At 40.4% G+C, this 23568-nt stretch overlaps 1 protein-coding gene across 49 annotated transcripts in view; it reads left to right on the top strand.

Moving 5' to 3' along the window:
• ANK2 (ankyrin 2) overlaps nucleotides 1-23568 on the top strand; it is a 540585-nt gene that overhangs the window by 462240 nt on the left and 54777 nt on the right. For all 49 annotated transcript variants that reach the window (XM_063458296.1, XM_063458304.1, XM_063458330.1 and 46 more), the window contains 6 exons: nucleotides 1744-1840; nucleotides 2866-3094; nucleotides 8590-8715; nucleotides 20524-20646; nucleotides 21743-21775; nucleotides 23082-23103. In XM_063458296.1, the coding sequence (XP_063314366.1) occupies nucleotides 1744-1840; nucleotides 2866-3094; nucleotides 8590-8715; nucleotides 20524-20646; nucleotides 21743-21775; nucleotides 23082-23103 (630 nt within the window). The remainder of the gene's footprint in view (nucleotides 1-1743; nucleotides 1841-2865; nucleotides 3095-8589; nucleotides 8716-20523; nucleotides 20647-21742; nucleotides 21776-23081; nucleotides 23104-23568) is intronic.

Below are 23568 nucleotides of genomic sequence, written 5' to 3'. Positions count from 1 at the left end.
TGTCTGCCTCTGTGTGTGTGTGTGTGTGTGTGTGTATGACTGTCTGCCTGTGTGTGTCTGTGTGTGTGTGTATGACTGTCTGCCTGTGTGTGTCTGTGTGTGTGAGACTGTCTGCCTGTGTGTGTCTGTGTGTGTGTGTGATACTGTCTGCCTGTGTGTGTCTGTGTGTGTGTATGACTGTGTGTGTCTGTGTCTATTACTGTCTGCCTCTGTGTGTATTACTGTCTGTGTCTGTGTGTATGACTGTCTGCCACTGTGTGTCTGTGTGTATTACTGTCTGCGTCTGTGTGTGTGTGTGTGTGTGTATGACTGTCTGCCTGTGTGTGTCTGTGTGTGTGTGTATGACTGTCTGCCTGTGTGTGTCTGTGTGTGTGAGACTGTCTGCCTGTGTGTGTCTGTGTGTGTGAGACTGTCTGCCTGTGTGTGTGTGTCTGTGTGTGTGATACTGTCTGCCTGTGTGTGTCTGTGTGTGTGAGACTGTCTGCCTGTGTGTGTGTGTATATTACTGTCTGCCTGTGTGTGTCTGTGTGTGTGAGACTGTCTGCCTGTGTGTGTGTGACTGTCTGCCTCTGTGTGTCTGTGTGTGTCTGTGTGTGTGTGTATGACTGTCTGCCACTGTGTGTCTGTGTGTATGACTGTCTGCCACTGTGTGTGTGTCTGTGTGTATGACTGCTTCTGTGTGTATGACTGCCTCTGTGTGTATGGCTGTCTGCCTCTGTGTGTCTGTGTGTATGACTGTCTGCCTGTGTGTGTCTGTGTGTATGACTGTGTGTGTCTGTGTGTATGACTGTGTGTGTCTGTGTGTATTACTGTCTGCCTCTGTGTGTGTCTGTGTGTATGACTGTCTGTGTCTGTGTGTATGACTGACTGTCTGCCTGTGTGTGAGACTGTCTGACTTTGTGTGTCTGTGTGTGTGTGTGTGTATGACTGTCTGCCTGTGTGTGTGTGTGTGTGTGTGGATGTCTTCCTGTGTGTGTGTATGGCCATCTGACTCTGTGTGTGTGTGTCACATACAACCAATACACGCATATCACACACTGTTAATACACCCATTACAAATATCACACATAGCATACATATCACACACGGTCATCACACCTACTATCACATACACAGACAACACAAACATTGCAGCATACATGGATGACGGGGGGGGGGCTCTGTGAAGATTTTTCGCACAGGGCGTCTAAATGCCTAAGGCTGGCCCTGCTCGCATGTTGCATTGCAAAGAACAACTTGGTTGTTACAATATTTGAACATTAGAAAGGGTTGTTTGTATCCAGCTTATTTAGTATGCTTACATACAGACTGTTGTAAATCCCGATTGTTAGATCTTGCTATTAGGTTCCTTATAAATACTGTAAGCAGGCTATTTGATCTATTTACCTATCTGGTTTTAGTCATATCTACTGACAAAAATAATGTCTTCCTCTATGCTAAGGTGTAAGATAAAATACCAGTTCCACTTTCTTTTTGTCTCTTATCTGCTTTGGGAGAAATGTTTATGTGATATATATTCTCCTGTAACCCAGCTCATGAACGTGTCCTCTTTGGGCTGGACATCTCAATGTGGGATGTGGGTGTGTCAGGGCTCTTATGACACCATAACCACAACAGTGCTCTGTACTAGTTACAGTGTTAAATAATGTCCTTTTAAACAGGAATATACATGTTGTAGTGTTGCTGTGGATATTGCATGTTTGTAATATTTTGTTGATTGTCTATTTATCTTTATTGCTTTAGGTGGTACAACTCCTGCTCAATGGGAGGATATCACTGGGACCACACCTCTTACATTTGTTAATGAATGTGTTTCTTTTACCACTAACGTGTCTGCCAGGTAACGTAGTGAAAACTTTTGAGTTAGAATAATTTCAATAGCACAGGGACTTTTATTGGGTAAAGGATGAGTGGCTTGATTTTGTAGAGAAAACGTCTACATTATATTAAATAATCACATTTATAAGATGATTATTATGACTTCATAAAAATACATACAATTTAAAATGCTTTTCTGAATCCTGTTTAATAATTTTGCCCATAGGGTTGAAATATTAGAAATAGTAATGTGAGAATTATGGAAGCATTTCATCTTGTATCTGTTTTTTGTGTATTAGTTAATAAAATCTTGGAGTGTTATAACTTAAGATCATTTGATAAGCAAACTCAAGCTCTGATAATATAATTATTTTAATGTACTTCATAAAGATTATACAATTATGCACATACTGTTAATAACAAAGTTTATGCATAAAAGCATTGTTTGTCCCTGTTAAACTAAATTCTTAATTTACACTGCGAAAATATTAAATATACTGATATATTTTTTTACAATGTTGAGATTGCTTCATTATTGTATCATGCTGGTTCCTCTCCAATGAAGGAGTTTAAAACCAGTAAGGTATGATGAACTGCTCTCCAGAATGTGAATCAAATCAGAAATAAAGACGGTGCTGTTAAATGTAAAATGGGCTGATGAGATTAACTTGTCTTTTAACTGCTTTAAAAATCAATGTTATCTTTGTAAGTGTGAACTGTGCTGACAATAGATTTCAATAGTTACTGCTTTAGTAATTTAATTTTCTAATTGGCATTGGTGGCAAAAACATCTATTTAGGTTTTAGTAACATATTTGTAATTCATCACATATTAGGTTTACAGCATGCTTGTTTAAAATCACATGGTGATTCACATGATCACATCACATGACCAATTCTTTTTAAAATCAACTAATTTTAGTCAAACATAAAAGAAAATGCACATAACTGTTTAGAACACTGTGAATTTACTCCTTGCTTTTAAGAACTCTATATTATCAAGCTTATATTAATGTATTCTGATTAATGTTTCAATCTCCTACTGTAGGTTCTGGTTAATAGACTGTCGACAAATCCAAGAGTCTGTTACATTCGCCAGCCAAGTGTATAGAGAAATTATATGTGTGCCCTACATGGCCAAATTTGTTGTATTTGCCAAATCCCATGACCCCATAGAAGCCCGACTACGATGTTTTTGCATGACGGATGACAAGGTGGATAAAACACTGGAGCAGCAAGAAAACTTTGCTGAAGTTGCTAGAAGTAGAGATGTAGAGGTAAAAAAAATCATATATTTATTATTTATTTATAGGGCTGGGTCCATCTCCCTAAGAGCTAAGATTTCAACACCTTACGTTTGCCATAATGCCAATTATTAATCCTCAAATTTGTCACAGTCAGGTGGTCAATGGTCAATGCATTTAAGAGGCAGTGGTGGCTGGTGACATTTAAAGATGGTGTGGTACCCCCACTCTTCTGACTTGTTGAGCTCTGCCCACTTATCCCCTTGAACTAAACCCCTGACCCAATTGGATGTCATGCCCTGCTCACAGCATTGTTATAATCTTAAGTATCAAGTTTCAGGTGTTACTTAAAATAGTAATACAAAATCTGGCATGTACAAACTTCGCATATATTTTACAGCAGAGAATATAACTGCTGCAAAGAGCGGGAGAAAAGGACAGAGGAAAGATCAGAATTGTCCTAACTTTGTGTCTTCGAGGGCACCTAGTATTATGCGTGCACTAAACGTCACTGATCACTGAAGGTCACAGATCGTGTCTTTGAGGGCACCTAAGCTGTCGAGCTAGATAGCAGCTACCAACTAAAACTGCAACATATGCTAGCTACCCTGAATAGTCACTCTATACCTATAGCCAAAAATATTGGAACCCAAGAAAGTACAATATATCAAATCAATCAAAAAAAACGGCAATTAACTTGGATATAGATAGAGCCCCAACGCATGTTTTGCCAGTCAAACGTGTTGCCTCTTAAAAACAGACACTCATAAAGGGTCAGTCGTTGGCAGTAATGTCCAATCATTGGTCCAGAATTAGATTTCACATTAAAATAAACCAAGGCGATAAGGAGTGATGTGCAATATGAGCCCTCCTGATGGGAGATACTCAAATGTAAAAAAAAAAAAAACACCAATAATAAAATGTAAAATGTACAATGAGATCGAAATAATCACTAGTTAATATCACTGTGTGCAGTAAGTTAGAGGAAGATTAATATAGATATGTGTTATGTTAATGAGTGATCCATGGGATTGAAATTGTCAGCAAGGGTCAACAAGGAAACTATTTATAAGTCATTAGGCCAATACTTGCTCACTCAGTGTAAGAGACCCCGGGTGAGTATGTTCAGAAAACAATTGAAATTTGGATTCAGATTTAAAAATATCTCCTAGTGGTTGCCTATAAAGTTATCAGTAATGTTAATTCAAGAATAAAAATTATGATCACCCAAGTCACTCATGATGGATTTAAAGGATGGGGAAATGTCAGCCAAAGATATATCAAAGAAACAGAACAAATATTAGGGTTAAACAAATTCTGAAATTTACATGATGAGAAATATAAAAATAAAGCATGCCTAGATAGTAATGCTTGGCAAAGTGGAGGGCAGTAGATCTTGTAGATACCATGATTAACTGTCCGTAAACTAGTGTCCCAACAGATCTCAGTGGTTAAAGCTAAAGTGGTTACATGTCTCGAAAAACGAAGTACAAAATAACTGGTTCATTAATGTCACGTTAGATGTGGATAATAAACCAGCGTCTATTAATAATCATAGAGATAGAACATGTATGTTGTGCATCTGGATGATTAATAATAATAATAATAATAATAATAATAAGTTAACTTGATACTAAGGAGGTCACACCCAAATTATTTAATGTTAAATATTTGGAGAATGATGTAGTGAAAACAGGGCCGGACTGGGAATGAAAAGCAGCCCTGGAAAAAAAATACATACCAGCCCCGTAATGCATCGCGCCAGCATAGTGCGCAGATATGGAAGCGGGAAAAAAACTGAAAACTCTAAACTATCACTCAAACATGAAAGAAAGCACTTATAGGGCTTCAAAATAAAGCAGAGCAGATTTATTGTAAGCAGACGCAGACGTGCATTTGCATATAATCCATGTTTCAGTCCAACTACCTTGATATATTAAGAAATGTTTGGTCATTTGGATTGGCCAGAAGTGGCTGTTACAGCTCATCCCCTTCCTGGTACTCAAATGAGTGTCTTTTCATTTACATTTTGTAGGAGCATGATCATCAGAGCGCACACATACCCTAGACCAGGGTCATCGTAACAGCATAATAGCCCACTGGGCAAACCAATGCACTGACTACGCAACCACTCAAAGGAATAAAAATATAAATTATCAATAAAATTAGGCTTATATTTATTGGTACCTCCAACAAATACAATACTTACACACACAGACAGACTGCTGAATACATACACACACACACTGCTGAATACACACAAACCGCAAAAAACACACACAGACTGCTGAATACACACATATAGAGACTGCTGAATATATACACAGGCTGCTGAATACACACATATAGAGACTGCGGATTATACACACAGACTGGTGATTACACGCGCACAGACTGGTGAACGCGCACAGACTGGTGAATACACACACACAGACTGCAGTGAAGGGTGCAGTGTGTGTGTTCAGTGTGTGTAGAGGTTCAGTGTGTGGGGAGTGCAGTGTGTGTAGGGGTTCAGTGTGTGGGGAGTGCAGTGTGTGTACGGGTTCTGTGTGTGGGGGGTGCTGTGTGTATTTGAAGGGGGTGCAGTGTGTGTACCGGTTTAGTGTGTGTGGGGGGTACAGTGTGTGTGTGGAGAGAGTGCCGTTTGTGTGGGGATGGGTGCTGTGTGCCTGAAGGGGTGCTGTGTGCGTGATGGGTTTCTGTGTGCATGAATGGGTTCTGTGTGCGTGGATGGGGTTCTGTGTGCGTGGAGGGGTTCTGTGTGCGTGGAGGGGTTCTGTGTGCGTGAAGGGGTTCTGTGTGCGTGAAGGGGATCTGTGTGCATGGAGGGGTTCTGTGTGCGTGAAGGGGTTCTGTGTGCGTGGAGGGGTTCTGTGTGCGTGGAGGGGTTCTGTGTGCGTGGAGGGGTGCTGTTTGTGTGTGGAGGGGTTCTGTTTGTGGGGGATGTAGTGTGTGGAGGGTGTAGTGTGTGGAGGGGTTCTGTTGGTGGGGGGTGTAGTGTGTGGAGGGGTTATGTTGGTGGGGGGTGTAGTGTGTGGAGGGGTTCTGTTGGTGGGGGGTGTAGTGTGTGGAGGGGTTCTGTTGGTGGGGGGTGTAGTGTGTGGAGGGGTTCTGTTGGTGGGGGGTGTAGTGTGTGTATGGGGGGGGGGGTTATGGCATTGATATAGTTAAATAAAAAAAGCTTCACATTTCCCCCCTCCCCCTTTACCTTTGGTCAGGGAAGAGGGGGAACTCTTCAATCCCTGGTGGTCCAGCGGTGGCGCATGCTGTTCAGCCTGCAGCTCCTCTGGCTGCAGGCTGACTTCGCTCTCCTCCCGCGAGAACAGCAGGCAGGAAGGAGAGTTGCCATGGTAACGTGCGGCAACGCTCCAACCTGCCTGCTCGCGGGAGGAGCGTTCTCGCCTCCGGGTTCCTGTCAGACCGGGTAGGGGAACAGAAGCTCCCCTACCCGGTCTGCCTGCTCGGCCACACTACATTCTGTGACCGGCAGGAAGGGAGCGCATCCCCTCCATCCGGTCACCCTGTAATTGCGGCCCGGTCTGTTGCACACTAGGCGGCCGCGCACCGGCCCCCTAGTCTGCCGGCCCACCGGGATATTTCCCGGTATCCCGGTGGGCCAGTCCGGCCCTGAGTGAAAAGCATAGTAAATTACTCTAGTGATACCGGAAAGGTAACTAGCATTGGCCATAGACAGAATTTATTTATAATTTGGACTTAATGTAAAATGCCAGTTTAATTGTCACAATGACCGTCCATTTGATCATGAATAACTGAAGATAACATATAAATAATATTTTTTACTTGAAAAGTAAATTATTGTTCTATATATGTTGGATAATTGGTTTGACAAATTAAAAAAAGGATGCTCATAAAGATGTCTAACAAGAGTGAAAAGTAAATGTAAACATTTATAAAAAGGCAATAAGAAAAAGGCTGAAGTATTACTTAGCCCATTAACCATGACAACACTCCTTGACTAATTATACAAAAGTACAGCATTCAGCTCGGTATTAAAATAGTGAAAAAATATATATAATTATAAATAAATATTTATGATGGCAGTGGCCTCTAGAAGTTATAGAAAGTAAGAGGCGCAGTACCTCCATATATTTCGAACAGATACAGTCCTGATCTAAGATTGTGTTAATCCCAAATGGATGTATACATATGTGTCCATATTACCATGCTAGGTCCCCAAGAGTGCAAACTGGTCCAAGAGAAAAATGAGCAGCCTGAAATAATGTAACCACAAGACTACTAAAAAGTAAATCATAATGCGAATTGAAAGAATAAATTGAGACCATTGCAAGTAACTTAAATGAACATAAATGGCAGTTGTGCCAATGTCCATAATTCAGTGAAATTGCAGGGGAATGATCTATACACTAAAACTGCTTTATTTAGCTAAAGTAATTTAGGTGACTATAGTGTTTCTTTAAGTGGAACTACCCCAATTATTCAGTATTTTATGAAATCAAAGATTCTGGCTAAAGATATAGTCCTCCTGAAAATGTATTTTCTTTTAGATGTCTAAATGTTCTTTTGTACTTTTCTTTCCATAGAAGGGAATTGTGGTTCATTTTTAGAATTCTTTGACTATAACAATCTCATTCTCTAATTTCTGGTTAATCAGTTGAAACTGTTTGATTTCACTTTTGATTATAAACTTCATTAAATTAAAGGAACAGTCCAACGAAATGTCATTCCATTCCTTGGCTTGTTGTTCAGTTTGAACTTTACCTAGCAAAAGTATGTCCGGACATGGAACCAGTTTGTGTTCAATATATTGATTAAGGCTTGCTAATTCCCAATAGCTCCTTATTTGTTGTTGGCAAAGTTGCTGTACAGAAAAAAATGCTTGATAGATATATGTAATGCCTACTTGAGATCTGTTTAGAGGATTTGTAGAAAAGGCATTGGAAACATCATCTGATCATTGGTTGGATTTTACAACAACTGATAAGAAACTGGTCATAATAATGTCACAGAAGAAGCTGTCTAAAAATAATATCAATAGCTCAAAAGAGATGAAAAGGGGTACTAAGACCCAATAATAACAATGTCTGCTGCTGCAAGCATCCACTCACTGTAATAAAAACAATAGGCAACTATAAATATAATACAGAGGCATCAGATGGTAAAATTAAATAAATGGGAGAGTGGATATGCCACTTTCCACCTCACTGCCACCACCCGTGTCAAGTATGTGGGAGCTACTAAATAAACAAAGTGGGGGGACATTCTAGTGCCCCCGACCCTCACCTGATGCTAATGGGTGGGGGTACCTTAGTGGCTGCCCCTGAGCCCCCACCTATATTGAGTTTTAGTTCAAGCTGTCAAACAGTTTATCTGAAATTGAAATTTGAAGAAAAAAAATAAAATCGACAAAAAATAGTTGATAACTAACATTTGAATTTTGCCAATAGAATTAAATCAAGGCAATTGTTTGCAAAGCTGAAATTTACATGTATTTTATAAAATGAAGTTTCTTAGTGGACCATCTTTTTTCTTCTTCTTTATTCCTTTAGGTGTTGGAAGGTAAACCAATCTACCTAGACTGTTTTGGCAACTTGGTGCCATTAATAAAGAGTGGTCAACATCACATATTTAGTTTCTATGCCTTTAAAGAAAACAGACTTCCGCTGTTTGTCAAGGTAATATTTACTTTTTTATTGTTATTGAAAATGTACGGGCAAATCCTAAATGTAAAAAAATAAATGAATTGAGGTTTTTCTCTTCAGTGACATGAGGAAGATACATTAATTAGCTCTGTATCCTACATTAAAGGTATAACTCTGTCGGCAGTAAAATTTTAATAGGAGATGGCCGAAGGATCAAAGTTTATTGGTCTCATGAGAACAGAGTGAAAAGCGGGGGGTAACCCACAGAGAATTGGAAGTAAATAGGGAGAGAGAGAGTCTGATCTCATTGCCTATATTAGGTTGACATAAACAGTGTAAAAACTGAACTATACTTTAATCATTGGGTAAGAGACACCAATCTAGAAAAAGAAACTCTGCCGTCGCTGTCTAACTAGATAAGTCGATAGTGGCAGCTAGGGTAGAGGGCATGAAGAGAAAAAAATATAATATAATAAATGATACAGGGATATATAGAATACAGAGGAAAAAAGAAAGTAGATAGTGAAAAGACCCTCACAGATTATGAGGGATAAAACTAAAAAGTGTGCTTGGGCAGTTCCCACCAGTTTGCCACAGTAAGCTGACGGTGAGAAGCCCACACAATGTCTTTGTTGGATAAAGTTGTTGGATTCCTGTGTATCAACAGGGGTATATACTGTAGCGTGTCCCAGGTGGTCGAATTCCGATAGTGTCATGAACCGTACTTGTGTCAATGTATCAGGGTTTAGGATACAGTACAGTGTTTTTTGCGTGGTTCGACTAAAAGGGGATGCTGCTGCAGATTAGATTCCTGTGTATCAACAGGGGTATACACTGTAGCATGTCCCAGGTGGTCGAATTTAGATACTGTCATGAGCTGTACTCGTGTCAAAGTGTCAGGGTTTGAGATACAGTACAGTGTTTTTTTGCGTAATTCGACTAAAGGGGGATACTGCTACAGAAAAAGTACATCTTATTCCTATCACAGCGAGTGAATATGTAGTCAAAGTTGTATGCGGTGGAGTATGTGTCTAACAAAGCATACAGGTAGCTAAATCCGTACTAAGGCGTCATACTGGGTTTTTTCCTCGATGGCAGATGTAATTGCTCTAAACACCTATACCACGTAATGCCGTTGTGGCTAGTGACCGGAGTCTACAGGGTCTCAAAGCTCCTAGGTAGAAATAGTGAGAAAGGGTACCTTCAAGGGTACCTGGTATAGGAAAGGAAGATAAGAAAGTTTATACTGCTCAAGAAATGGCAGACTAACACCTTGATGTATGGAGAGGCTCTAGCCTACAGATTCAGTCGCTGACTCATATTGCATACCATGGTCGGTGTGTGTCCCTAACTGGTCATCCGCTGCCTCCCCGCTACGGGTAGGTAATAACCAAAATAATGCAAAGTGTAGGGGGGGAGAGGTGACGAGAAACACAGCAAGCAGAGTCTGGTGAGTTTAGTGATAGGAAATGTTGAATCGTCGCGCCCCGACGCGCGTTTCGCCTCACTTCAAAGGCTCATCAGGGGGAAATGATTTCCCGACATGCTAGGGTTTAAAAAGGCCGCCCTTGCATCTGATTGGTCACTCATTCGGTCAAGGGGTATGGTGGCCGAAATGGCTGAAAAAGGTTAAGGAGAAGCCAACGTCCTTTTCAATATTAGACTGACTGAACATCAGTGGTCCATGCATCCGTGGACTCAAATTTCTTGGCATGTCAGCCAATAGGAGGGGTATCCAAATAAATAATCATCATGAAAACGATAATATTGATAAGTTAATATTGTGGTGGTGCCCCAGTTGTTATAATTATGGGGATGATTGGTAGGTTTAGATTAGATAGGAGGAGATATGAATAGTTGGACATTATTTATCTTTTGATGGTACACCGACAGTATCAGTTTCTGTCCTGGAGTAGTACATAGTACTAGGGGTTGTCAATTAGTACAGATCGACATGTGAAGATCGCTTACTACATGTAGCTTGTTACAGGTAAATAGACAGACAAATAGACACAAAAGCACAATTGGATAATGTCAGGTGATATAGTACGGACGCCAGGTATGCCGGTTAAAGGGGGGGGGGGGGGTTATGGATAGAGAACCGCAGAGTCAAAGGAATTCCATCAATCAAAGGAACTCTCCCTGGTATGTTAGAAGGTGTCCTGGGATGACCGTATTCATAATTTAGAATAGAGGGATTATATAGACGTAGACTGAAAGTAAATACATAGGGATATCTGAATGGTGAGTGCAGTGATATGGTAGAGGTGCCCCATTAATAGTGGAGGTTCCAGATACCAATAAGGCAGTTTGGGTGTTAAATTTTATTTCATACTCAAAATTCAAATAGCTACTTGCCGTAGCACAAGAGGGGTTGATTGCCTATTGTTGGACAGCTGAGCCACTTCCGGAATTAGAGGAAAACCTGTCTGGAGTATTAAGGAGTATGTTGAGTAAAGAGATAGATATTGATGTATGAATGCCGTGTAATTAAATTCCTCATTAAGACCTAGAGGAGTCAGGGTCTTAAAGGAGAAAATCCACTGTGATTCTTTTCTGAGTAAGGTCTTGTTGAAGTCTCCCTTCCTCGGATTTGGTAGTAGTTTCTCAATTGCCTGGAATCTTAGATTATCAGGATTACCATTGTGGAAATTGAGAATATGTCTTGCAATAGGAGTAGGCGTAATGGTATTCTTAGTAGATGTTATATGCTGCAGAATCCTCCGTCTAAACTGTTGAAAGGTTTTGCCAATATATTGGGCTCCACAGCTGCAGGTGATCAGGTAGATCACTCTTGTGGAGCTGCAGTTGACTAGAGCGTTGGTCTCAATTTTGATCTTGGTTTGAGTTGACGTGGTGAACTTTGAAGGCAAGATATATTGGCAAGCCTTGCAGTGTCCACACTTATAAGTCCCTTTTGTGTTAGATAACCAATTAGGTGGTGATGTAGAGGGTGCCAGATGGCTGTGGACCAGTTGGTCCTGTAGGTTGGTTGATCGCTGTGCTGTTAATGATGGATATTTGGGTAGTATCTGTTGAAGTTCTGTGTTGTGCAGAAGTATCGGCCAGTTTTTCTTAAGAGCTTGTGACATAGGACCCCAGCCTTGGTCGAATGTGGCAATACATCCTGGGGCCTTACTGTCTTCTTTTGGTTTAGAGAAGCGAAGGCTGGTATGTCTGTCGATACTACATACCCTCTGGAAGGCACGTTTGAGGACACGGTTAGGGTAGCCAAGCTCCTTGAATCGATACTTCAATATCTTACATTCGTTGTAGAATGTTTGTTCAACAGAACAGTTACGTCTGGCTCGCTAGTATTGGCTAAAAGGGATAGATGCTTTCAATCTATAAGGGTGGTGGCTTTCCCAATGCAACAGACTGTTAGTTGCTGTTGTTTTTCTAAACAGTTCTGTTTGGATTGAGCCATCTTGTTCAAGTAGAATTTTCAGGTCTAAGAATACCAATTCATGTTCGCCTATTACATGTGTTAATTTCAGATTAATATCATTTTCGTTGAGAGCTTTAACAAAATCCTCAAACATGGGGACGGAGCCTGTCCAAAATAGCAGCATGTCGTTGATGTATCGATGCCAGCTCAGAATTTGTTCATAGAAGCGGATACATTTTTTTGTCATGACGACCTGTTGCTCCCACCACCCCAAGAACAAGTTGGCGTAGGTGGGTGCACAGGCCGTCCCCATGGCTGTCCCGGAGATTTGTAGGTAATAACATCCATCAAACATGAAGTAATTGTGTTTGAGAATGAATTCCATGGCGGACAGGATGAAATTTTTCTGTTTATTTTCATATGTGGTGTTCTCCAAAAAGAATTTACATGCCTTTAGCCCGATATCGTGGGGAATGTTTGTGTATAATGATACAACATCAAGGCTTGCCAGTTGGGTGTAAGGTGGAACTCTCATGTTTTTTTTTTTTTTGTTTTTTTTTATTCTTTATTTTTGCAGTGCTTAGGTTTAACAAACATGCTTGTATTGCCACAATAGCAAGTCCAAGCCGGTGAGATAATACAGATTATACAGCATCATGGCAATTATTAACAGCACTTTCTTTTTTTTAATTGTTGTTGAAAGCTTAACAATATGGTGAGGATAGAGTTAATCTGCAGTTAGTACACATTGTAATGGCATTCAAACAGTACCTTAAGTCTGATAGATAAGAATAAACTCAACATGTAAACTAAAAATAACACACAAAAGTCCTATTTAGCATTAATCTGATCAGTGAAGAATGGTGTTGCAGGATATCTAGACCTATAACGGCTAAAGACAGTGTTATTTATGAGAAGAGTGATAGCAGGTCATGGAAGATAAAGGTATGAGGCTTATGCAGAATAGAAGCCATTATTTATGGTGAACCTTCAAGATTAATTGTCCGCCGAAACATTGCTCTGTAACATGCCATTGCTCGTAAGTGATAGTTCCTTCACCCCTGCACTTTGCTATGCAAAATATATTTAGAATGTCTAGCTGATCGTGTAGCAGACCGAAAGAAAGTAAGGGGAGGACAGTCCTTAGGTGGAGTGTGTTTGTGTGAGTACGCGTCGGCAGACATCTGGGGGAGCATCGGTGTTAATTCTGCGTGGTATCATACATGTGGTAAACTTAGTGATAAGCTGTGAGCAGAAATGATGTGTGCTAGGCTCCACTGAATTCTCACCGGAGAGATCATGCAGTTTCCCTGGTTCCATTGCACTGAGCTGCTGTTCGGGTTCTTGTGGCTTGTGGCTCACCTGCTTCCCACCCGATGTTATTGTGTGCGGGGTTTGATGAGAGGGCTGGTCTGGTACATACCGCTCTCTGCCATCCCTGGACTCTGCTCAAGCGACTGCTTGTGCCCTTGGTTCCGGTTCAAATTCTGGTCGGTAGCGGGATGCCTGGCTGATGGAGTGTGCTTGGGGCTGCGGTTCGAGGAACGTTCTCTGGGGGCTCAAGGCCCAGGAAGGCTGTCGTGGGGACCAGGTCCAGATCTTGGGTTTGTGAGTCAGGTGAGCCAGGATTTGCCGTAGTGTGTAGTAAGGTTCTGTTGCTTTGTTCCTAAGTAGCGAGGTGACAGGAGTATCATGTTGCCTGCTGGCGGTGTATGCACTTGCGCCCAGTGTGGGCCGCCATGTTGGAGGCACAGTACACGCACTCAGGCACTCTGCCTGCCCTCCGGGGAGCCTGTCATACCACCTTAGCTCCCTCCAGTACGGGCCAGGATGACCCCCCCGGCCCAAGGGGGGGGGGACCGGGGCCTGTGAGGAGTCTTACAGGGCTGTGGTGTGGCAACCAGGCTTTTGAGTAGGGCAGCGGCCGTCTGCCCAGCATCTTCCCGTGTAGGCCGCAGGCTCCAAAGTCTCGTACCGTTGGGGCCTCGAAACTCCCGATCTCGGAGTCCACGGTGGTGCCAACCCTCTCCTGCACACTTCAGCAGGCTATTCCGCCTAACTGTCAGCGGTAAGCCCATGCTTTCTGTCGGTTACAGGTAAAGTTAGCTGGAGCCTCAGGGACATGCGACCGGTCAGCATGGCGGTCAGGCCCCGCCCCCCGAACTCTCATGTTTTGTAGGGTTATTAGAGTTGACTTAGTGTCTTGAAGGTAAGATGGTAGTGTTAATACCATTGGATGTAAAATTTTGTCTATAAATTTACTGAGGGATTCTGTCAAGCAATTGTTGCCGGATACGATGGGTCTACCTGGAGGTGGTCTAGTACCCTTATGGACCTTTGGTAGACAATAAAATGTCGCAAATGTAGGGTTTAGAGGTGTTAAAAATCTGAACTCGTCCTTACAGATCACCTGTTCATCAAGGGCATGCTGAAGTAAGGTTTTTAGTTCGCTTAAAAACTTGGTAGTGGGATCTGAGGGAAGGGCCCTGTAGTGTGTGTTGTCCTCAAGGTGTAACATGCACATGTTGATGTAATCAGGGTGGTTCATAAGGACAATGTTACCACCCTTATCCGCTGGTTTTATTATCACATCATCTAGTTCTTTTAGGGCTTTGCACTCACAATAGCTTAAGTTCTTGTCTAAAGGCGGGTTATTAATGTTATCAAATTCTTGTAATGACATTTGCACGAACAGGTCAACGTGTGGGGTGTCAATGAAATTCGGAGTAAAATAACTCCGAGGTTTGAAGTCTGTCAACGGTCTTGAAGGATTATTTTCATCTAGAAGACTCTCTAAAGTTTTGGAAAGTTCATAGTCCTTTAGTGACAAACCCAATTCGTTGGCTTCTGTTAGGTTCTTTTTGGCATGCATTATATTCAGAGCTAACTTCCTTCCAAACAAGTTCACGTTTTTAGACCAGTTAAAATTATTACAGGAAGGTGTTGGTACAAAGGATAGTCCTCTGTTTAGCAAAGTGACGTGATGAGTAGATAGTTGGAAAGTGGACAAGTTGATTATTTGGTTAGAGGCTAAGGCCTCTGTGTCCGGCTCTGGTTCTTGTAGGCCCACCGATCCCTGTCCCTCAGACGGCCTCTTTGTTGACGAGGCTGATCCTGTTCTAAAAAAGAGTTTGATACACTGGAGGTGGTGGTCTGGGAGTTATTGATGTCCGTGGGGATTGGTATATCTAAGAATGACACTGCCTTATCTGGAACCTTCAAGATACTCCTGTTGTAGTTAGGTTGGGAACTAGGGTCTCTAGTATGTTCTTTGTTAGGGTTGTTGGGAGTTCTTCGCATGATTTGTGGTGGCTGATCTTGATCTGACCAGTCCGTCTCACCAGAGGAGGAGCCTCTGTTGGTGCTTTTACGTCTTGAGTATTTACTGGTTTGTCTGAAGATTTTCCCGTACTTAAAGTCCTTGAAGTCCCTTTGGAATTGGGTATGTTTTTTTACCTTCAAATGGTGTCTGAAATTGTTAATAATTTGCTGTAGTTTGGTTTCCATCCGAACATACAGGTCATCGGTTTTGTGTTTTTTAATCAGAGTAATGTCATCTTTAAGTTTTGTGTTTACCAATTCAAAATTATTTGATTCTAGTCTAACCAGAAAGTCCATTAATTTGAAGGAGCAGTCCAGTAAAATCGTGTTCCATTCACTGAGCTGCTCCTCTGTTTGGACTTTGTCGGGTAGTAGGATGTCAGGGCGCAGTCTTTAGGAACTAGTTTTTGTTCCAGGTATTGTTTAAGGCTTGTGAGTTCCCAAAAGCTTTTTATTTGATCCTGATAGGATTTTTGGATCTCAAAGAAAGCTGTATTAATGTTGCTACTAGTAACGTCTTGTGCTGATAGTGGGTTAATTGAAAAGACATTAACGATCTCCTCTTGTCCAAGGCTTGAGTCTATTAGTCTGTCGAGGAGGTCAGCCATTGATTAGATTGGTGCTATGGGACAAGTCAAAATCAATTGTCAGTGAATTAATTGTAATCGAATAAGGAGGCCAGGGGTGGTATTGAAACCTTGAAAAGTAGAATTTTAATAGGAGATGGCCGAAGGGTCAAAGTTTATTGGTCTCATGAGAACAGAGTGAAAAGCGGGGGGTAACCCACAGAGAATTGGATGTAAATAGGGAGAGAGAGAGTCTGATCTCATTGCCTATATTAGATTGACATAAACAGTGTAAAAACTGAACTATACTTTAATCATTGGGTAAGAGACACCAATCTAGAAAAAGAAACTCGGCTGTCGCTGTCTAACTAGACAATAAGTCGATAGTGGCAGCTAGGGTAGAGGGCATGAAGAGAAAAAATTATAATATAATAAATGATACAGGGATATATAGAATACAGAGGAAAAAAGAAAGTAGATAGTGAAAAGACCCTCACAGATTATGAGGGATAAAACTAAAAAGTGTGCTTGGGCAGTTCCCACCAGTTTGCCACAGTAAGCTGTCGGTGAGAAGCCCACACAATGTCTTTGTTGGATAAAGTTTTGGGATTCCTGTGTATCAACAGGGGTATACACTGTAGCGTGTCCCAGGTGGTCGAATTCCGATAGTTTCATGAACCGTACTTGTGTCAATGTATCAGGGTTTAGGATACAGTACAGTGTTTTTTGCGTGGTTCGACTAAAAGGGGATGCTGCTGCAGATTAGATTCCTGTGTATCAACAGGGGTATACACTGTAGCATGTCCCAGGTGGTCGAATTTAGATACTGTCATGAGCTGTACTCGTGTCAAAGTGTCAGGGTTTGAGATACAGTACAGTGTTTTTTTGCGTAATTCGACTATTTTGGACAGGCTCCGTCCCCATGTTTGAGGATTTTGTTAAAGCTCTCAACGAAAATGATATTAATCTGAAATTAACACATGTAATAGACGAACATGAATTGGTATTCTTAGACCTGAAAATTCTACTTGAACAAGATGGCTCAATCCAAACAGAACTGTTTAGAAAAACAACAGCAACTAACAGTCTGTTGCATTGGGAAAGCCGCCACCCTTATAGATTGAAAGCATCTATCCCTTTTAGCCAATACTTGCGAGCCAGACGTAACTGTTCTGTTGAACAAACATTCTACAACGAATGTAAGATATTGAAGTATCGATTCAAGGAGCTTGGCTACCCTAACCGTGTCCTCAAACGTGCCTTCCAGAGGGTATGTAGTATCGACAGACATACCAGCCTTCACTCCTCTAAACCAAAAGAAGACAGTAAGGCCCCACGATGTATTGTCACATTCGACCAAGGCTGGGGTCCTATGTCACAAGCTCTTAAGAAAAACTGGCCGATACTTCTGCACAACACAGAACTTCAACAGATACTACCCAAATATCCATCATTAACAGCACGGCGATCAACCAACCTACAGGACCAACTGGTCCACAGCCATCTGGCACCCTCTACATCACCACCTAATTGGCTATCTAACACAAAAGGGACTTATAAGTGTGGACACTGCAAGGCTTGCCAATATATCTTGCCTTCAAAGTTCACCACGTCAACTCAAACCAAGATCAAAATTGAGACCAACGCTCTAGTCAACTGCAGCTCCACAAGAGTGATCTACCTGATCACCTGCAGCTGTGGAGCCCAATATATTGGCAAAACCTTTCAACAGTTTAGACGGAGGATTCTGCAGCATATAACATCTACTAAGAATACCATTACGCCTACTCCTATTGCAAGACATATTCTCAATTTCCACAATGGGAATCCTGATAATCTAAGATTCCAGGCAATTGAGAAACTACTACCATATCCGAGGAAGGGCGACTTCAACAAGACCTTACTCAGAAAAGAATCACAGTGGATTTTCTCCTTTAAGACCCTGACTCCTCTAGGTCTTAATGAGGAATTTAATTACACGGCATTCATACATTAATAATATCTATCTCTTTACTCAACATACTCCTTAATACTCCAGACAGGTTTTTCTCTAATTCCGGAAGTGGCTCAGCTGTCCAACAATAGGCAATCAACCCCTCTTGTGCTACGGCAAGTAGCTATTTGAATTTTGAGTATGAAATAAAATTTAACACCCAAACTGCCTTATTGGTATCTGGAACCTCCACTATTAATGGGGCACCTCTACCATATCACTGCACTCACCATTCAGATATCCCTATGTATTTACTTTCAGTCTACGTCTATATAATCCCTCTATTCTAAATTATGAATACGATCATCCCAGGACACCTTCTAACATACCAGGGAGAGTTCCTTTGATTGATGGAATTCCTTTGACTCTGCGGTTCTCTATCCATAACCCCCCTTCCCCCCTCCCCCTCTTTAACCGGCATACCTGGCGTCCGTACTATATCACCTGACATTATCCAATTGTGCTTTTGTGTCTATTTGTCTGTCTATTTACCTGTAACAAGCTACATGTAGTAAGCGATCTTCACATGTCGATCTGTACTAATTGACAACCCCTAGTACTATGTACTACTCCAGGACAGAAACTGATACTGTCGGTGTACCATCAAAAGATAAATAATGTCCAACTATTCATATCTCCTCCTATCTAATCTAAACCTACCAATCATCCCCATAATCATAACAACTGGGGCACCACCACAATATTAACTTATCAATATTATCGTTTTCATGATGATTATTTATTTGGATACCCCTCCTACTGGCTGACATGCCAAGAAATTTGAGTCCACGGATGCATGGACCACTGATGTTCAGTCAGTCTAATATTGAAAAGGACGTTGGCTTCTCCTTAACCTTTTTCAGCCATTTCGGCCACCATACCCCTTGACCGAATGAGTGACCAATCCGATGCAAGGGCGGCCTTTTTAAACCCTAGCATGTCGGGAAATCATTTCCCCCTGATGAGCCTTTGAAGTGAGGCGAAACGCGCGTCGGGGCGCGACGATTCAACATTTCCTATCACTAAACTCACCAGACTCTGCCTGCTGTGTTTCTCGTCACCTCTCCCCCCCTACACTTTGCATTATTTTGGTTATTACCTACCCGTAGCGGGGAGGCAGCGGATGACCAGTTAGGGACACACACCGACCATGGTATGCAATATGAGTCAGCGACTGAATCTGTAGGCTAGAGCCTCTCCATACATCAAGGTGTTAGTCTGCCATTTCTTGAGCAGTATAAACTTTCTTATCTTCCTTTCCTATACCAGGTACCCTTGAAGGTACCCTTTCTCACTATTTCTACCTAGGAGCTTTGAGACCCTGTAGACTCCGGTCACTAGCCACAACGGCATTACGTGGTATAGGTATTTAGAGCAGTTACATCTGCCATCGAGGAAAAAACCCAGTATGACGCCTTAGTACGGATTTAGCTACCTGTATGCTTTGTTGGACACATACTCCACCGCATACAACTTTGACTACATATTCACTCGCTGTGATAGGAATAAGATGTACTTTTTCTGTAGCAGTATCCCCCTTTAGTCGAATTACGCAAAAAAACACTGTACTGTATCTCAAACCCTGACACTTTGACACGAGTACAGCTCATGACAGTATCTAAATTCGACCACCTGGGACATGCTACAGTGTATACCCCTGTTGATACACAGGAATCTAATCTGCAGCAGCATCCCCTTTTAGTCGAACCACGCAAAAAACACTGTACTGTATCCTAAACCCTGATACATTGACACAAGTACGGTTCATGACACTATCGGAATTCGACCACCTGGGACACGCTACAGTATATACCCCTGTTGATACACAGGAATCCAACAACTTTATCCAACAAAGACATTGTGTGGGCTTCTCACCGTCAGCTTACTGTGGCAAACTGGTGGGAACTTCCCAAGCACACTTTTTAGTTTTATCCCTCATAATCTGTGAGGGTCTTTTCACTATCTGCTTTCTTTTTTCCTCTGTATTCTATATATCCCTGTATCATTTATTATATTATAATTTTTTCTCTTCATGCCCTCTACCCTAGCTGCCACTATCGACTTATTGTCTAGTTAGACAGCGACGGCCGAATTTCTTTTTCTAGATTGGTGTCTCTTACCCAATGATTAAAGTATAGTTCAGTTTTTACACTGTTTATGTCAACCTAATATAGGCAATGAGATCAGACTCTCTCTCTCCCTATTTACTTCTGTCTGCAGTAATGCATGCTTGATGAACAGTACTCCACAATAATTGCATCCACTTCAGAAATGTGATAGAATCGAATAGCATGTAAACAGCAGTGTTGCTTATACCCCTTTCCTGGCAGAATCTCAGAATAGATATAATTCTGTTTTGACTGTGCTGTCAACATATTTTGCTGTGTGGATATAAAGGACATAACTAGATATTTTGAGTATAAATTGATATCCATATGCAATTAGTAAAAAAGTATATTTTTGATAAGTTGGCTATATATCTATTTTACCTGTAGAGGGCCTCATTACACCACAAATATATATATATATATATATATATATATATATTTTTTTTTTTTTTTCCTGACTATTAGGTACGAGATACCACTCAGGAACCTTGTGGACGTCTGTCTTTTATGAAGGAGCCAAAATCTACACGAGGCCTTGTATATCAAGCCATCTGCAACCTGAATATCACATTGCCACTTTATAGTAAAGTATGTTGTGAAATCGTGTTTAAGGAATTTATCTATTCTATATTTATATATACTATATATATCTATGTGGTTGGTTTATTTCATGAAATTAACAGAGGAAAGAAAAGTAAACATTTAATGGACACATCAGTGACTTCCTAAAATTAAAAAAAATTTAAAAAAATTCTGTAATTATATACTTACATCGTATATGATAACTTTATTACCCTTCTGTCTGTCTGTCTATCTATTAAACCTATCTACTTTTCTATCTGCCTGGCTGCCTGCCTATACATTCTTCATTATATGAAAAACAAGAAAAACTATTATTTCTCTGATATATGTGAACATCCATGAATGGAATATATAATGGCAAGTTATTTAATAGTCACATCAGTGACTCCCAGTGGCACATTTGTTATGTCATGAAAATGTAGTTCCTAGTACATAAATATGGAATTACAGAAACATTTAGAGCTCTGGCAGCCAGGCCTACTCTTAAAGAAGGCGTTGGCATACATTGACACAATAGGACGCTATAAGAGTGAGCAATAAATAAATATAAACATGTTTAGGCTGACAGACACAAAAAGGAAACCGTGTATAACTATATTTGTAAACAGTCTTGAAGGTAAGTCATTTAGGTGTAGCTATTCAGATATTCAGATGCATGGCCACCTAAACACTGTACACTTAGCGTATAAATATAAATATATATATCGCGAAGCACGAGAATGTTGCATTCTCTGCCACATGCGGATATCCATAATCGGCATATGGAATTTATTATTAGCAATATTCCAATAGATGGAATATAAACCAATCATGGAGGTGGGTCGAACAACATCATGTGGGCCTTTCATGGACAATAAAGCATTAGATGTTTTATCAAATTCTGTGGCATCCTTCCTCTAATAACAGTTGCTTATACGGTATCCTTTATTTTTATGTTATCGTATTATCTTTATTACGTTTTAATAAAACTATTAACATGCCAATTTCAATGTTTCATTAATAATTTTTTGATTTATGTATTTTGCAGTAAACTGTGTTCCTGTTTAACAATCTTTTTTTTTCATTTCTATTTTATTTCTGCTTGGCTTCTTGTGGTTGAAAGGAATCTGAATCAGATCCAGAACTTGAGGATGAGGTAATGAAAAAAATAATCACAATTTCTGAATTATTTTTTTCCATTATGGACACCATAGCGTGCAATACATGCTTACATCTCATATTGAAGAGTGTGCAATGCGTTGTCCCATTTGAAGTAGTGATGGCTACATATCAACACAGTGTCTAAATAGTTTTGCTGCTCCACAAGCCACAATCATGAATGGTAGCCTTGGGTCAGATATTGGTTATCACTGCTAGCCTTGAACGTATGATGTATGTAGATAAAGATGGTGAAAAGGTGTGTGTAAACTATACAAATATTGTAAGGTCTTAAGAGCAGACTCAAGAACCCCTGAAACATAATTTAGTTCCAGCAAACTGTACTCTGTAGATTTTCCAGCATGTAAAACACCATATTATACACTATATTATATATTGTAGGCATTAATATCTTGATCTTTAATGTTACATTTGGTACTTTCTTTTTACCGCAAATGGTAAGACCTGCTGTGACCTATTGATAGGCATAGTAGCCCATGTAAAATTGGTCAATGTAGTTTGGAAATGGAATGGAATCCATAAACAATTTACATGTATGTGAATAACTGAAAAAAGGCAAGCAGCTTCTGCAGAAAACTGCAAGCTTTGCTTTTTTCTCATATTTTGAATGAAAAAAAGCACATGAAGACACTCTCAAAATCTCCCCTAATAGCCAATTGCGTGTGGGTCAAACGATGGGTTGTTACATGGAAAAGTAACAGAAAAGGAGAAGAAATGAGGAAGAGGTGTGAGTGTTGGTATAGGGTGGGAAAATATGTGTCTACGGAAAATGAAAATATGGCAATAAGAATGGTCAAAGGATGAGGACACACGTTAATAGTTTATCTTATGCATGAAATGTTTGCATTACACAAGGTATGCAGGTATGTTGATTTTCTAGTCTCATCTAGTTGAATGTCTTGTATCCTTGGTTTGATATTAAAAGCTTATTCAAAAATATTAAACGGAGGCCAAAAAGTGCAGCTTGACTATGAACATCATCATCCAGGATACCCGTAAGTGTGTGTGTGTGTGTGTGTGTGTGTATATGCATATATATATATATATATATATAAATAACAGCCCAGGTTCCACAGACAAATTAAGTGTAGTTTGAGGATGCCCTGTCTAAACTACTTGATCAGATAAAGATTATTTAACCAGCTTGTGTAATCAAAGGGCAGTGTGGTCCCAATATGTATGTGTCCGTGCTAGGCACACACTCTGTGTTAGGTATTCTTTAAAATGAAAATGTGAATGTGTGTCATGCTTATTATTTCATGATAGTCATTTTTTTCTTCCAGGAAAACCTAAGGTCAGAAAAAAGTAAGATTTTATTTTTTATATATTTGAAATTTATTATTTTGAATGTGATGAAATAAAGAATGCAAACAATTAAATTCATAATACTAAATAACTAAAATACTAACATTGCTGCTTTGATAAATTTGACATGTAATATGCTAACACACTGATCTAATATTGTGGTATAGCAAACATGCATTAGCATAACTGATTGCAAAATACTTACTAGGCCCTTCCCAGTACTGATTTCCCCTTTGACCTTTCCTGTTATCCCTGCTATAAAGCCCATTTCATTTTTATGTTTTGCTCTGCATCCGTTGACATGACATTGTCACCCCATTAATCAGCTAAATGACAGTATCACTTTTACAAGCATTACAGGCTTTTTGTCACAATAATGCTTGTGAGCACTTTGATTTCTTTAACATTTTAACTCATTCGATACATTACTGCTTGGTAAGAAAGATACTGTCAAATTGTGTTAAA

This window comes from Pelobates fuscus, chromosome 6 (assembly GCF_036172605.1).
Source record: "Pelobates fuscus isolate aPelFus1 chromosome 6, aPelFus1.pri, whole genome shotgun sequence".
Taxonomy (NCBI): Eukaryota; Metazoa; Chordata; class Amphibia; order Anura; family Pelobatidae; genus Pelobates; species Pelobates fuscus.
Note: the sequence above shows the minus strand (reverse complement) of the source record. Positions and strands in the feature narration are given on the sequence as shown.